Source organism: Lepidochelys kempii, chromosome 7 (assembly GCF_965140265.1).
Source record: "Lepidochelys kempii isolate rLepKem1 chromosome 7, rLepKem1.hap2, whole genome shotgun sequence".
Lineage (NCBI taxonomy): Eukaryota > Metazoa > Chordata > Testudines > Cheloniidae > Lepidochelys > Lepidochelys kempii.
This window is the reverse complement of record NC_133262.1, coordinates 18,292,988-18,307,212: the sequence shown is the minus strand read 5'-3', so window position 1 is coordinate 18,307,212 and position 14,225 is coordinate 18,292,988. Positions and strand designations below refer to the sequence as shown.

The 14,225-nt window shown below is 41.8% G+C and overlaps 1 protein-coding gene across 8 annotated transcripts in view; it reads left to right on the top strand.

Moving 5' to 3' along the window:
• The window catches only part of RAD18 (RAD18 E3 ubiquitin protein ligase), a 123,197-nt gene that overhangs the window by 43,295 nt on the left and 65,677 nt on the right, over positions 1–14,225 (top strand). For all 8 annotated transcript variants that reach the window (XR_012159775.1, XR_012159772.1, XR_012159774.1 and 5 more), the window contains exons 8-9: positions 4,206–4,282; positions 5,201–5,261. Coding sequence is in view for 4 of the 8 variants with exons in the window: in XM_073351211.1 (XP_073207312.1) it covers positions 4,206–4,282; positions 5,201–5,261 (138 nt within the window). In the remaining 4 variants the exon portion in view is untranslated. The remainder of the gene's footprint in view (positions 1–4,205; positions 4,283–5,200; positions 5,262–14,225) is intronic.

Sequence of the window (14,225 nt, the reverse complement as noted above, 5' to 3'; positions counted from 1 at the left end):
GACGTAGCTCCCAGCGCTGGTGCACTGTCTGCACAGGCGCTTTGCAGCGCTGAAACCTGCTGCGCTGAGAGGGGTGTTTTTTCACACCCCTGAACGAGAAGTTTGCAGCGTTGTAGTGTGCCATTGTAGACAAGCCCTTAGGCTTGGTCTACACTACAAAGTTAAGTTGACATAAGCCATCATAAGTCGACCTAATTATGTCAGTCTCTACACTAGAATGCTGCTTCTACCGAAGTAAGTGGCCTGCTACAGTGATATCATAATTCCACCTCTATGAAAAGCCTAGCGCTTATGTTGGTGTAGCTATGGTGATGCAGTGTCCCTGTAGACACTGCCTTACTTACATCGGCTGTTTACTGTCACTTTGTCAGCAACAGGGCTCACAGCTGGAGCTGTGAAATAGACAAGAATGTCTATTTCCCTTAGGTTCCCTGTTGTGAAACTGAGCTTTGTGTGGGGCTCACAGCTGGCCCCACTCACCCCACCCCCATACTCCTGGGTTACAGCCTGAGGTGTGAGCTTGGCACAGGACTCAATTTCTACTCCTGGGAGAATTCTGCATCACTGCACGTGTACAGAATTCACAGATTTCTTTGCTTCCCCACAGAAAAATGACTTTCTGATGCGGATGCAAGGGGAAGCCAAAAAGTGGTCACGTGCCCCTCCCCAGCAGCACAGGCATGTGGTTTTGGGCACCCAGAGTGGCTGGTGGAGAGGTAAATCACTGTGGCGGGGTTGGGGATGCCTGGTCGGTATTGGGCCAGACCCCCCGTCCCCCTATCCACCCAACCCCCGTGCATCTGGACCCCTCAAACCCGGACACTCCCTTTCCCCTCCCGGCTGAGCCTCACACACCGCTACGAGTCCCGATGGGTGGGGGTGGAGGGGGAGTGCACTTCTTCTGCACAGAGCAGCCAGGGCCGGGTAAGACCACCCCAGAAACCTCCCCCAGGTCCTCACTCCCCACCCTGCTTCCTGCCCCTCAGCCATGGGGGAGAGGGGTCACTATATGGGGAGCTGCTCCCCCACCTACCCAAGCCCCATGCATCCGGATGCCCCCAGGGCTCCCCCCCCAGAGCCGCACACACTTGAACCCCCACCCTGACAAGTCCTGCCCCCTGTGCACCTGGACCCCTCCCGGTAAGCCCCCCACACCCAGACCCCCTCTGCTGAACTCCATCTCTCCATACAGACCCCCCACCCAGCTGTAGGTCTACCTAAATTAAGTTGATCTAATTTTGTAGTGTAGACAAGTCCTTAGACGCAGACAGGTTAAGTCACTTGTTTAAGATCACACAAAGAGGCAGTGGCAGAAATGAAAATAGAACCCTGAAGCCCTGACTCTTCTTCTGTAACCACTTGACTATACTGTGTTTGAGAATATAATTACCAGTATTCTAATAAACATGGTAATTTTTATTCAGTGTATAGTGTAAAAAAATATACTTTTGTGTCTGAATAATGTCAAACACCAAAAAGTTCTAGGTAGGCTTGGCAGAATTCAATTTTTCTATAATTCTGATGGATAATATCAATATTTTATTAAGTATCTTAAAACATTTTTATCAATATTAAATTTTCACAATTGCACAAAATTATGGGGTTTAAGCATTTTTTTCTATTGATTTGAATGTTTACAGTTGCAGGAAACTATGAGGCGGGTCACAATTATTTAATGACAGAAGATCTTGAAGTTGAAAAGTTTAAGGTTTCATAACCATTTAAAGCACACATGGTCAACATCACATGTCAAAACATACAAAGTAAATATCATTTCATCAACAAACCAGTCCTATTTTTGCTATTCATTCGCTAGTCCATTTGTAACCAGCCTAATTCAAAATCTAAGTAAAAAATAACTGAATTTTGACTCTGATAAATTCTCAGGCAGAGTTTTTCTTTCTTTGCCTGTCTGTAAAGTTTAATTATCATCTATCGAAATGTTTTTTCATTGGTTTGTGTGTATATGGTGAAATTGATATTTTCCGATATTTATCTATTAAAAATCTACTCCTTCCAAGCCTAGTTTTAGGCCAGCATTTTCATAAACAGGAGCCTAAAGTTAGTCATCCAGGTTGGAACTGTGCTTTTCAAAATTAGGTAACTTATTTAGGAGTCTAAGGAATTGGAAGTCTAACTTTAGATTCCTGATTTTGAAAATCTTGGCCTTACTTCCCAGTTCATAAAACACTCTCAGGATTATATAACCTAGTATTTGATGTATGCACCAAAATGTATGAGGTACCTCACAGAAACAAGTACATACAGGGCTCTTTACAGAACAGTAATGGAGAGAACTCAGTTTGACATATCCAGCACTCATGGGGGTTTTTCATTTTGTTCATTATTTTATGAAATTATTGACTAAGAGTAAAATATTTTAAAGCTTGTAAATGATTTAGGAGCCTAAGTCCCACTGACTTGCAGTTGAATATAAGCATATGAATTGCTAAATCCATTTTAAAAATGGGACTTGTAAACTTCATCCTAATTTTAAAACTGAGTTTGATTACAGCAAGCTTCCTTTAATTATGGAGGCTCAGTAGTGACTCCATCTTTAAGGTGTGTGAGATTTGCCCTTAAATTAGGATTAAAACTCCCAATTGACAATTTCATTATTGAATTTTAGTCTCCAGATTTAACAGAACTCCTCAGAGGACAATTGTATGTATTATAATAATTTTTACTAACTTTTTTTAAAGAAATATTAAAAATGATCCCCCTTGAACTGACAGAAAATGGTGGCAGGTGGAAGAAGGATGCAGTATCTAAGGTTAAGACAGAGAATTCAGAGAGGACAAGGAGGAGCACAGGAGTGGAGGGATGGGTTCATGGAAGTGGGGTTTTTACTGGTGTAGGGTTTGTTGTGGCAAAAACAACATAAAAAGAAACCAGTTCTGATCAGGCTTTGGTAGCATGTTTACATAAGACCCACTAAACGTAGGTGCTGCAGTACACACGGTTCTGTATTACAGTTCCAGGGTTCTGGGCAAAAGCTTATGCTCTAATAAATTTGTTAGTCTCTAAGGTGCCACAAGTACTCCTGTTCTTTCTGTTCTAGGGGTGATTTTCACATATAGATTCCCGTAGTAGTAACGAATACTTCCACATGTACTTTAAGTAGCAGCCCATAAATGATACAGTGCTACCTTTACCAAGTTTTGACTTAGTGTGCTGCTTATAAAGCTGGAATATTAAATCCCAGGAAGCATTAAATCATCCTCAACTATAGCAATGCTGCTGGGGCATTGTGAAATAAGGAAAGCTGAACTACTGTATGCCAAATTCCTGGATTTTGGCTTAAGCCAGGTTCTTTCCAATTTTTATTCCTATGTAATTTAAGGTTTTTTATTCTCTGACCAAACCCTGAACGCTTAATTGTCTCATAAAAGTATCTGTTTTTATAAATGCACATAGTTTTCTGGTGGCTCTGCAGATATATTTGGGCATAGAGATAAATTAGTAATGCATATGGCACAATAAATTACACAAAGTACTATATAGCTCTAGTTATGTCTACAGTGTTAATGAGCCCAATTGTGCTTAATCATAATCTATAGATGTGCCTTATTTAATTCTTACAGTAATATGTGATCTTTCTTTGGACGATGGGTTTTGCACTGACACCCACAGGTAGTTTTCTTTTGCATTTGGATGTAATCCTTGGAGCTAAAAAGAATATAAACAGCATGTTTCATAATTTAAACTTTCAGTTAAATATGTGCTATAAAATGGAGACTTTCTACAAATATATGTCTAGATAGCATAGAAAATTGAATATGTTGGTACATATTGAGAGAGAGATTGAAAATGAATTTCATACCGGGAGAAAGTGAGAGATTAATGGCCTGGGACTGGCTAGGAGCCATCTGAAAGCAAGCACTGTGTAACCTTCAAGGCAGCTCTGCCAGGGCCCATAGCTCTTGACCTTGTGTGCAGACTACCAATACTACTGAACTATTGCAAATTTTGGTTTTGCAGTGTTAACAAATGTCCACTAGACTACTGGGATAGGCCTATTATATTTTGTTTTCACTTGTGACTCAAGTCTGGATTTCAGACCGAGTGTCCTGAGGTGAAAGATTAATGCATATAGGCCTGAATGTCATTTAGCTCTAGGACAGTTCTTTTCAGTGCTGTTTTATTCTTTATCTTAACAGCCATATTGTGGTTCTGCCATTTATAATGCTTATTGATATTAACAGTTGCAGAAATAGTGAAAGAGCTTGAAAACAATGAGAAAACTCGGACTCAACTTGAATTTAATAAAGCTGGTGAAAATGTAAGTTTATTATCTCTGTACCAAAAGAGTTATGAAGCATTTTTACATATTTCTTCATTAAAAGAATTGCTGGTTCCTTTCAGTGTGCTAAAATATTCAACTGGAAAACCCTTTATATCTGGGGCTAAATCCGACCCAACTCAATCCTTCTGAGCAGGGAGAGGGAATCATGGTGATGGTGATACTTCTAACAGGAGAGTGCTGTTGTTGGTACATGGCAGGATGGCTTGGGGGAGGGAGAGGCTGAGCAGAATGCATGGTGCCAAGACGCTACGATGCCTTTAAATTTAAATCAACCATTAGTAGCATATTCAAGATATTTGTGTGGGTGTATTTTAAATAACTAGTGTAAAAGAACTTACAATTAAAATGTGATATCACTTATTGTTAAGGGGAATACTAGTTTGTATGGTACTGATGTTTCTGTGGTTGAACCACCTACATTTGAGCATTTTATGATTGCAGTAAAAATACCCAGGGGGTTTTATAAAGTGAGATAAAGATACTGACCTGGCCTTGAACCAATCAGAAGACTGGAGGGAGGTTTTAAGGAAGGTCTGTTTTTGTTCTGTTTAGTCTCCTTGGCAGCTTGGCGTTCTCCTGCTGCTCTTGTGAAAGTAGAGCAAAGGGGGCACTTTATAGACAGCCCAGGTATATGTTAAATGTTAACAGGTAGGGCTGAGCAGAGGTGGTGGGAAAGAGCTGAACAAATGATCTCCTCCCATATAGGGTTGACATAGTCCTTATTAAAGTGTAGTACTGATTGTTTTGGTGTCTAAAGAGTGGGGGTAAAAAGGAATGATATTTCCTCTGTTTCAAAGATAAGTTTCCTGCATGTTCTGACATTAAAGCTCGTGTTTTTAAAATGTGACTATCTTCATTTTCTTCTTCAAATGAACATTTTGTATCACTTTGCAGAGCATGACATTTACGAAGGACCAGACAGAAAAGGAAATGGATGAGATTCACACTTATTATCGTAAGTAATACAACGTACGCATTTTGCATTTTCAAAACTCCTTTGCTGTAGGCGTACATGCAAATATAAAAATAGCCTCTCTGTGCCTCAGTTCCCCATCTGTTAAAAAACAATGAGGACAGTAATATTTCTCTGTATTTGTAGGGGTGTTGAGGCATTAATATACATTCGATATTGTGAGGCTCTCAGATAGTGTGGGTGGAGGCTATATACCTTAGATAGGCAGAGCATGATCTTCCTCCCTCACCTAAGAAGATAATTAACTAATGCATCCAGTACAGTTTCTGTACCATAGCCAGGCCTAAACCCAAACTGACAGGGCTCAAGAATTCTTGAAATTGAAGGATTCTGTTGCAGTTATCTTAGTACTACATTTCCAATAACCTACTTCAAAAAGGGAAGATTCAGTATGTAGTAATTAGACAGTTTGTCCCCAGCAGCAGTTGGTGTGTTGAGCAAGTTGGTGTGTTGAAAAATCTTTTCTTTGAGACCCTGGCACCTAAATAAAGGGTAAGTAACTATTGGAACAATTTACCAAGGGTCCTGGTGGATTCTCCTTCACTGGCCATTTTTAAATCAAGATTGAATGTTTTTTCTAAAAGAGATGTTCAAGGAATTTTGGGGGGGATGTTCTTATGGCCTTTGTTACACAGGAGGTCACACTAGATTATGACAATAGTCCCTTCTGCCCTGGGAATCTATGAACCTGTCCTTCCAGAAGGGAAATGTTCAATTCCATTAACAAGACCAATGATTGACTAGATTTTTCAAGCAAGAGGATGGGTTTCTTGCTATTTAAAAATTTATTATGTAGTGTACATTTTATTCCTTGTATGATCTGATCCTGCAAGTTCCTAGCATCTCCTAAGAGGGAATTTGGAGCTCTTGGTACCATTTGGGATTCACCCTTATTGGTTGGGTTGCATCCTTGCATTCAGATAGCTGGACCTGCATCCTGTTTTCCAATAACTTGCTGCAGAAATTGCATTCACTATATTGATTTTCCTGTTACTCTTTGTGTATTTGCTGGGTTATATGTATATAAGTAGAACATTCACAGTCCTTAGCTCTTGAATTTTAACTTTGCTGTTCTTGGATTTTTTCCTCTATCTACCCCAGTCATTTCACTTCATCGGCAGTCTGCTTGGAAACTAAAGCAATCTCAACAGTGAGCCATATCCCACCAATACAATTTTCCACATTTTACAGGAGCATTACATTTTAATGTCTCCCATTTTAAGCATGGAGAAGCTATGCAATGAAGGGACAGTTTGTCCTGGTTAAGGATCCATTTAAAACTGTATATCCATTTAAAACTGGCTATATTTCCTGTTTCAACCTATCTTTCCTCCAATGCCTTAGGGCCAAACTAATCTCTAGTCTAGAATAATACAACTCTGCATTTACTAGATACAATTCTGACGACGTTTGTAAGGTTGCAACCACTTATGCCAACCCTGAATTTGGGCTTAAATCGTAGGCAAACCTTCTTCTCTTTTACTTTTAACAGTTTTATTTCAGGTATATTTATATCACTGCATACACTTTGTTGTTGGTTTTAGATCTTAAGCAGTTTCATTTAAGTCAAAGCAATTCATTAATAATACTTCTGCTTCCATGCAAAAATCTCTACTAATACAATTTAGGGGAACAGAAATGCAGAAATTCTGATTTTTAAGCTTAAAGGCCTTTAAAGGGTATGCTTTCCTAATTCTGACAAGTGTCTAGTAGCTCTTTAAGGGACTGATCCAAAATCCATTTAAGTAATGTATTTGAACAAAGTATCATAGGCTGCTGAGGACAAGTCTCAAAATGTACCCAGACTTAGACTCCAATCCTGCAAAGTTAGAGGACATTTCAGAATTTAAAAGACTTTCATTAGGTATGTTTTGTCTGTAATATGGAGGTGCTTCAGGGTTTTAATATATAGCATGGAACACTTTCGTCCTTTTAATTTAGTACATTTGCCTCCAAAGGTTCCAAATTCATAGCTGAATTCATGTTCATTCTTTGGCTTCCTGCTGGCATGAGTTCCATAACATTCTAAAATATTCCATATGCGGTATTATTTCTTTTGTTGTATTCTTCAGTGTGAAACTTGCGACAACCTTTTTAAAAGGCTCAAAGTAGCCAGAAGCAAGACCCATTTTCTTCTGTTGAGTACAGTTTGCCATACTTTCGGCAAATGGTGAAGTACGCAATTTCCTCTTCAGGTGTATGTGAAGTGTTTTTGAATGACAAATGAATATTTTTTGTCTCAGTAATCTGAATGCGGGTTTGTATGCGTGCTGCTGAAGGCCACTTGAGCTGCTACGAGAATCTGTACCTTTAAAAATAAAAAAAAAATAAAGGTGATTTTTTTGAGTGTGTGTCAGAGTGGATCCCACTGTAAGTGTACCTGCGCCTCATGTACACAACCTTAGGGCTTAGCTACAATTGCAGATGTAGCGTGATTTGCACTAAACCAGCCTTCGTACAGCGCAGGAGGGAAAGCACTCCAGTCTGTCCACACTGACAGCTGAAAGCGCACTGGCGTTGCTGCACTTGCAGCTGCGTTGGGAGTGGTGCATTATGGGCAGCTCTCTCAGCATTCAAGTGGTTGCAGTGTGCTTCCCAAATGGGGAGAGGGTGGGGTGGAGTGTGTTGTGTGTATGTGGTGGGAGAGATTGGGCTTTTGGGGTTACTGAGAATGTGTCAGCACGCTGTCTTGTAAGTACAGACCCCCCGCCCCTCTCTCACTCACTCAAAGCAAACATTAGCCATTTGTTTTTTTTCTCGGAGCTGGTAAGCAGCCGGCACTCCAAAATAGAGCTTTGAAAGGGCAACTTCCGCATTCCTGCCGGAGTTCACAAGAAAGACAAGAAGGGCCACTTCAGTTAATGGGATTATGGGACGTTTTGGGGAGGCAAGCAGAGCGCTGTAACGTAACTCCTCGTTCACACTGACGCTGTAGCGTCTCACCCAATATGCAGCAAACCTTATCCCTCTCGGGGAGGTGGAGTACCAGCAGAGCTCTAGCCAGGGAGTCAGAGCGCTCTGCGTGCCTTGCCAGTGTGGATGGGGAGTGAGTTAGAGCGCTCTGGGCGGCTTTATTGTGGTATAACGTGCAAGTGTAGCCAAGGCCTTAGAATCTTTTGAATAGCTGTGTCTATCAGGGCGGCAAATTCTCGGCAAACTCCATTTGCCACTCCTCCTTGCACCCCAGAAATTGAGGGACACGAGGCTCCAGCTGCACTTCTTGCCCTGGCATTAGTAGGGGCAAAGCAAGCCCAGAAGATGTTCCAGCTGCCGTCTCCATGCGAAGACTCATCTTTTTCTCTGAGTGAGGCAGTTGCACCAATCCTAACCTTCCTCTGGAATACTTTAGAGCCTTCCAGGAGCTTCACCAGGACAGCAGACACCTTGGAAATTGAGATGAGAGTAATCCAAGAGAACATACACAAGATGTTCAACATCTTGAGCTCCTCAGTGCCCACAAGGATTGCTCTACCAGTTAACGAGGGCAAATTGGAGACTGAAGGATCACTGGCACATGCTGGCCTTACTTCTGATTTTGAAGCAACTACAGAAACATTACCAAGTCCTGCCTGAGGGCTTTGAACAGTTCTCACATCCCACACCAGGATTTCTCGTCCTCTCAGTGATTCAGGGCAGAAAACAAAACCAAAGATCAACTAAAGCAGGGGTTCTCAAACTGGGGGTCGGGACTCCTCAGGGGGTCGTGAGGTTATTATATGGTGGGGGGGGGGGTTGCGAGCTGTCAGCCTCCATCTGAAACCCTGCTTTGCATCCAGCATTTATAATGGTGTTAAATATATTTTTAAAATGTTCTAAATTTATAAGGGGGGTTGCGCTCAGAGGCTTGCTATGTGAAAGGGGTCACCAGTACAAAAGTTTCAGAACCACTGAACTAAAGGGACCCCAAAGAATAAGGATCTCAAGAGGCTGGATCTTTTTCGGGGGGGAGGGGAGGGAAGGTCGACTCAGCTTCCCTGCAAGTTAGAACCACTCATTACCAAGCTCTGTTTTGCAAAATAGAGCTTCCTGATATCGGAGTGGGTGACCCTCTCTTCCTGTTGAGGCTCCCACAAGACTGCTGGGAAGAACTTAAAACCCCATCAAAGAAGGGCAAGTAGTAGCCAGAACATTGCACTTCAGCCTGATTCCCAGAGGCAGCAGGTTTGAAGAGACGGTTGTGAGCCACACTGAAACCAAGATTCTGTAGCCAATCTTCGGAAATTGCCTCATCCTCTTCCGTTGACCAGGGATCACAGCTGACATATGGGTGATAGACGTCGTCACTTATGGCTACCCCATCCAATTCTTCTCTTTACTTCCTACCTGCCCTCTTCATTGTCTCGGGTATCTTCGCACAAGAGCCAGTTGAAAAAAAAAAAAAAAAGTGGCTTCATTGCTCTGTTTAGGAGCCGTAGAGAAAGTTTTGTGAGATTACAGGTGCAGATATTTCTACTCCTGATCTTTCCACATTATGAAGAAGAAAAGGGGAGAGGTCTTTGTCCTGTCCTAGACCTGAGGAGACTGAATACATACATATGCTGCCTCAGCTTCAGAATGGTATCACTTGCCTCCATCATTCCAGCTCTTCAGACGCACGACTGGTTTGTGTCTGTAGACTTGCAGGTATGTACTTCCACATCACCATCCACCCAGCCCACAGGAAGTACCTCAGATTTACAGGGAGACAGAATCATTACCAGTACATTTGGATTCTCTACCTTATCAAGAGACTTCACAAAGTGCCTTGCTGTAGTGGCAGCACCCCAAAGGAGGATAGGCATCCAGGCCTATCTGTATTTAGTTGACTGATTGATCATAGGCAAATCCTGTCACAAAACACTGGCAAATTGACATTTATGAGACCTTGGAAGTGTAAGGTGTTTAAATTACTATATTTAAAGTACCAGATAGGCATGGACTTTTGGGACAATGTGTTAAGTGGGTTTTCTGGGGAATAGCTAATGCAAATTCTGCAACCCTGGTTATTAAAAACCCTCGCCTTTTGAACCTGCACTCTGAGGATACTGGTGATTATTTGTTCCCAGAGACTGGATAGTAAAAGCCCTTGCTGTATAAAGAATCAGCCGAACTTTCTAGTTGGGGTCTGGTACGTGACCTAAAAACTGACATGAGCTTGTAACCAAAGGGAGGAAAAACCCCATTTCTGGGGTCTGAAATACTGGGGTTGGGGTTAAGGGTGACCTCTGGTAAGCTTTTAGTATGCATGTAAATTTTTATTATTTTTGTTTTCTCTGTAATGCTTTTGCATTAAGAATTAAATGCCCATTTGCTTTATGAAGGTTGGTATACACTGCTGTAACTCCTGGAGAAAGAGTTAATCACAGGTGCTGGACCCTGGTTAGAACTGGTGGAAAGAACAGTGAGGTGTAGCGAGACTGCAAACCTAAATCCAGTCTGAAGGGAGATAGACACGGGTCTCTGCCCCAAGAGAGATGGCAGCTGGGAAGCCTAAAACCTTAAGTGGGTGCCCTCAAGGAAGATGGTGTGTGTGTGTGTGTGTGTGTGTGTTGGGGGGGGGGGGGGGGGAATTCCAAAGGTGCCGTTAACTCTGAAACTGTGGCAGTAGTCTTTCTCTGTTTACCCAACTGGGCCTCCTGGTGAACTATGAGAAATTGTCTTTCTTTCCATTCCCGATGACAGAATTCACAGGAGCCAGGGTAGAGTCCAAAACAGCGAGAGTGTACTTACCTCAGGACAGGTTTGTCTCACTAAGGTAATTAATAAACAGGGTGATAGCATGTCCTATTATGATGTTACGGACCTGCTTAAATTATTAGGCCACGTATCAGTGGGTGCATCTGTGACAGCACTTGATAGACTTCACTTGAGGCCTCTACAACTTTGGCTCAGGTCCATCTGCTCCCCCACCAGGCATAGGCTGAGGAAGAAAGTAATAATTCTGGCTTTTGTCTTCAAGGCACTGACTTGGGGGCTACATCTTAACAGTGTCCAGAAAGGGGAACCACTCAAAATCCCATCCCCTTCCAGAGCATTGGCTATGGATGTGTCTGGAACAGGCTTGGTGTGTGGGGGGGTTTGGTCGGCCTGGGTATCCTACTGCAGGTAAAAGGGACATGGTCCCTAAGAGACAGGAGATTACATATAAATGTCTTGGAACTGATATCCATCATACTGGTGTGTATGGTGTTCCTCCCAGTCCTATGGCCCTGACAGATACTGTCAGATCAGAAGCCAGTGATGTGCTACATAAACAAGAATGGGGCCAGACCTCCTTCCCTGACCCAGTAAAGAGGTGATTGAACTATGGATTGCTACTGCCTACACAGTATAGCCCCGATAGCCCTTCATCCTCTGGGGTCGAGCAACAACTTGGCAGATTTCCTAAGTAGAGAAACTGCCACCAACCACAAGTGGTCAAGTCCGTCCAGTTGATATTCCACCAATGGGGGAAATCTGGTGATAACCTGTTCACTTCTGGGGGCAGCACCAAATGTCCCAACCTCTGCTCCAGAGGAGACATAAACCTTCCTTCTGCACTAGAATCAGGGAAGTTTTTATGCTTTTCTGCCAATCCTACTGATATCCAAGGTGATTGCCAAACCCAGAGACCAGGCCAAGTGCATCATTATATCTCCCTGTGGGCCAAGACATTCTGGCTGATGGACCTGCTCAGAATGTTCTTGAAACCCCCCGGATCAGGCTATCAAACTGTCAACACCTTCTGTTGAAAGATCATGGTCAAGCGTTCTATCCAGACCCAATGATGCTGTAGTTGCTAATCTGGATGCTGGCTGGCTGAGTACTATGGGAAGAGACTGCTTTTGCACCTTTGTAATATAAGGCAGGAAGCTATTCACAAGAAAAACTTCTTCATCCCATAGGCTTTCGTGGGCTAAAACCCACTTCATCAGAGAGATGCATCTGATGAAGTGGGTTTTAGCCCACGAAAGCCTATACCCAAATAAATTTGTTAGTCTCTAAGGTGCCACAAGGACTCCTCGTTGTTTTTCATGGTGTTAAAGATATTCTTAAGGTGCTTTCTCAGTTCCACGTAAACCAATCTATTGTCTTATCTTGGGGTCTTACCAAAACTGCATTCCATGCATGGGGAGAAGAAGCAACACACTTTGGATGTTTCCAGAGCTCTCCAAAATTACACTGATAGGACTAATTCTTTCAGGCCTGGTCTACACTATGGGGTTAGATCGAATTTAGCCATGTTAGGTCAGTTTAAAAATGACTGCGTCCACACAACCAACCCCGTTCTGTCGACCTAAAGGGCTCTTAAAATCAACTTTGCTACTCCTCCGTGACGAGGGGAGTAGTGCTAAAATTGACCTTGCTAGGTCGAATTTGGGGTAGTGTGGACACAAATCAACGGTATTGGCCTCTGGGAGCTATCCCAGAGTGCTTCATTGTGACCGCTCTGGACAGCACTTTGAACTCCGATGCACTAGCCAGGTACATAGGAAAAGCCTCGGGAAGTTTAGAATTTCATTTCTTGTTTGGTCAGCGTGGTGAACTCAGTAGCACAGGTGACCATGCAGTCCCCCCAGAGTCGTAGAGCATAGAATGTTTCCACACTCCCCCTATCATCTCCGTCCCTGAGGTTATCACAGATTAGAAGGCGATTAAAAAAAAAAGGCCCTGTCCTTCTGTCATTGAATTCAATGGGAACAGCAGCACGTACCATGTTTCAATATTTCAGTTTCTTTGATTTTGGGATAGTCATAGAGTCATTTAACTCGTACATCTGTTCATGTTTTGTTTTTTTTTTAGGTGATTTGTCTGTCTAAAATCTCTGTGGACAGGCTCTTTAGGTATATTTATGTGGAGTCCTGGAGAATGTCGAGATTAATTTTTTGTGTCAGTAAAAACAGATCTTCGTTGTTGTATGAAAATTTCAGAAATATATTGGGATTGGGGTTTATTTAATTCAAAACAAAACAATGGAAAACAAACAGCTGCTTCTTCCACCAGGTTAGATAGTCCAAATATTAATTATTCTGAAAGGCCAAAAAAAAATCATCTATTTTTCAAGACAACTCTAAACTTTGGGACTTTTCAGTGGAAAGAAATTTGTAGCCTAACTCTGCCCTTAGATTGCAATACAATAATCTAAAACTAACTACAGGTACCAATACATTTGCATGGCTTTCCTTACTACTGGTAATTACAGTCAAATAACTAATCTTTGGTAAATGTCATTTTAAAAAAATAAACAGTATGTTCTCACCCTATAGGTAGTGTGTAATCTACATAATCTTCTGTCTGAGCAAACTTCTCATTTTGCCAGCCTTTTAGTAAGAGAATTTTGAGTGTCCAAATAATAAGCACTGCATTGACTGCCAGAAACTGGTCATAAACATACTAAATCATCGAAAATGCAATGAGTACATAACTAAAGGGCAGCATTGAACTGTGCTGAATCATTGAGGTATCATAAGTAAACACACAGATGTGTATTAAAATTTCCTTTATTGAAAAAATTGTCATAATCTTGGAACAGAGAGACTTTTTTCTTCAAACGTGAAATAACAGATGTAGTCGTAAAATTTCGCTCTCTGTAGTAATATTTATTAAAATGTGATGCTATTTGACAAAAAATCTGTTGCCTATAAAATTCATTTGGCAAAGTTGCTCAAAAACCAGAGTGCATGGATTTTGAATTACAATTGGAAGTTACATTAGTGCAGAATGAAGATTACCATTCTACGCATAGCATTTTTAAGATTGCTTTACAGAATGTATGTATAGCCTGTTGACCATGCTTTTCCCTAAAACAATAGGCAGATATGTTTCACTATCCCTTTCCAGAAACATTAAGTTATAGGGAAGGTAAGGAAAATTATGCGAAGTCTGAACTTTCCTTATTAAATCTTTTTGTTTCCATTGAGTCTAGAAGCTGAAATGGAATGCTGGGAGGTTGACAACAGTGGAACCCAGATAAGACAGTGATGGGTA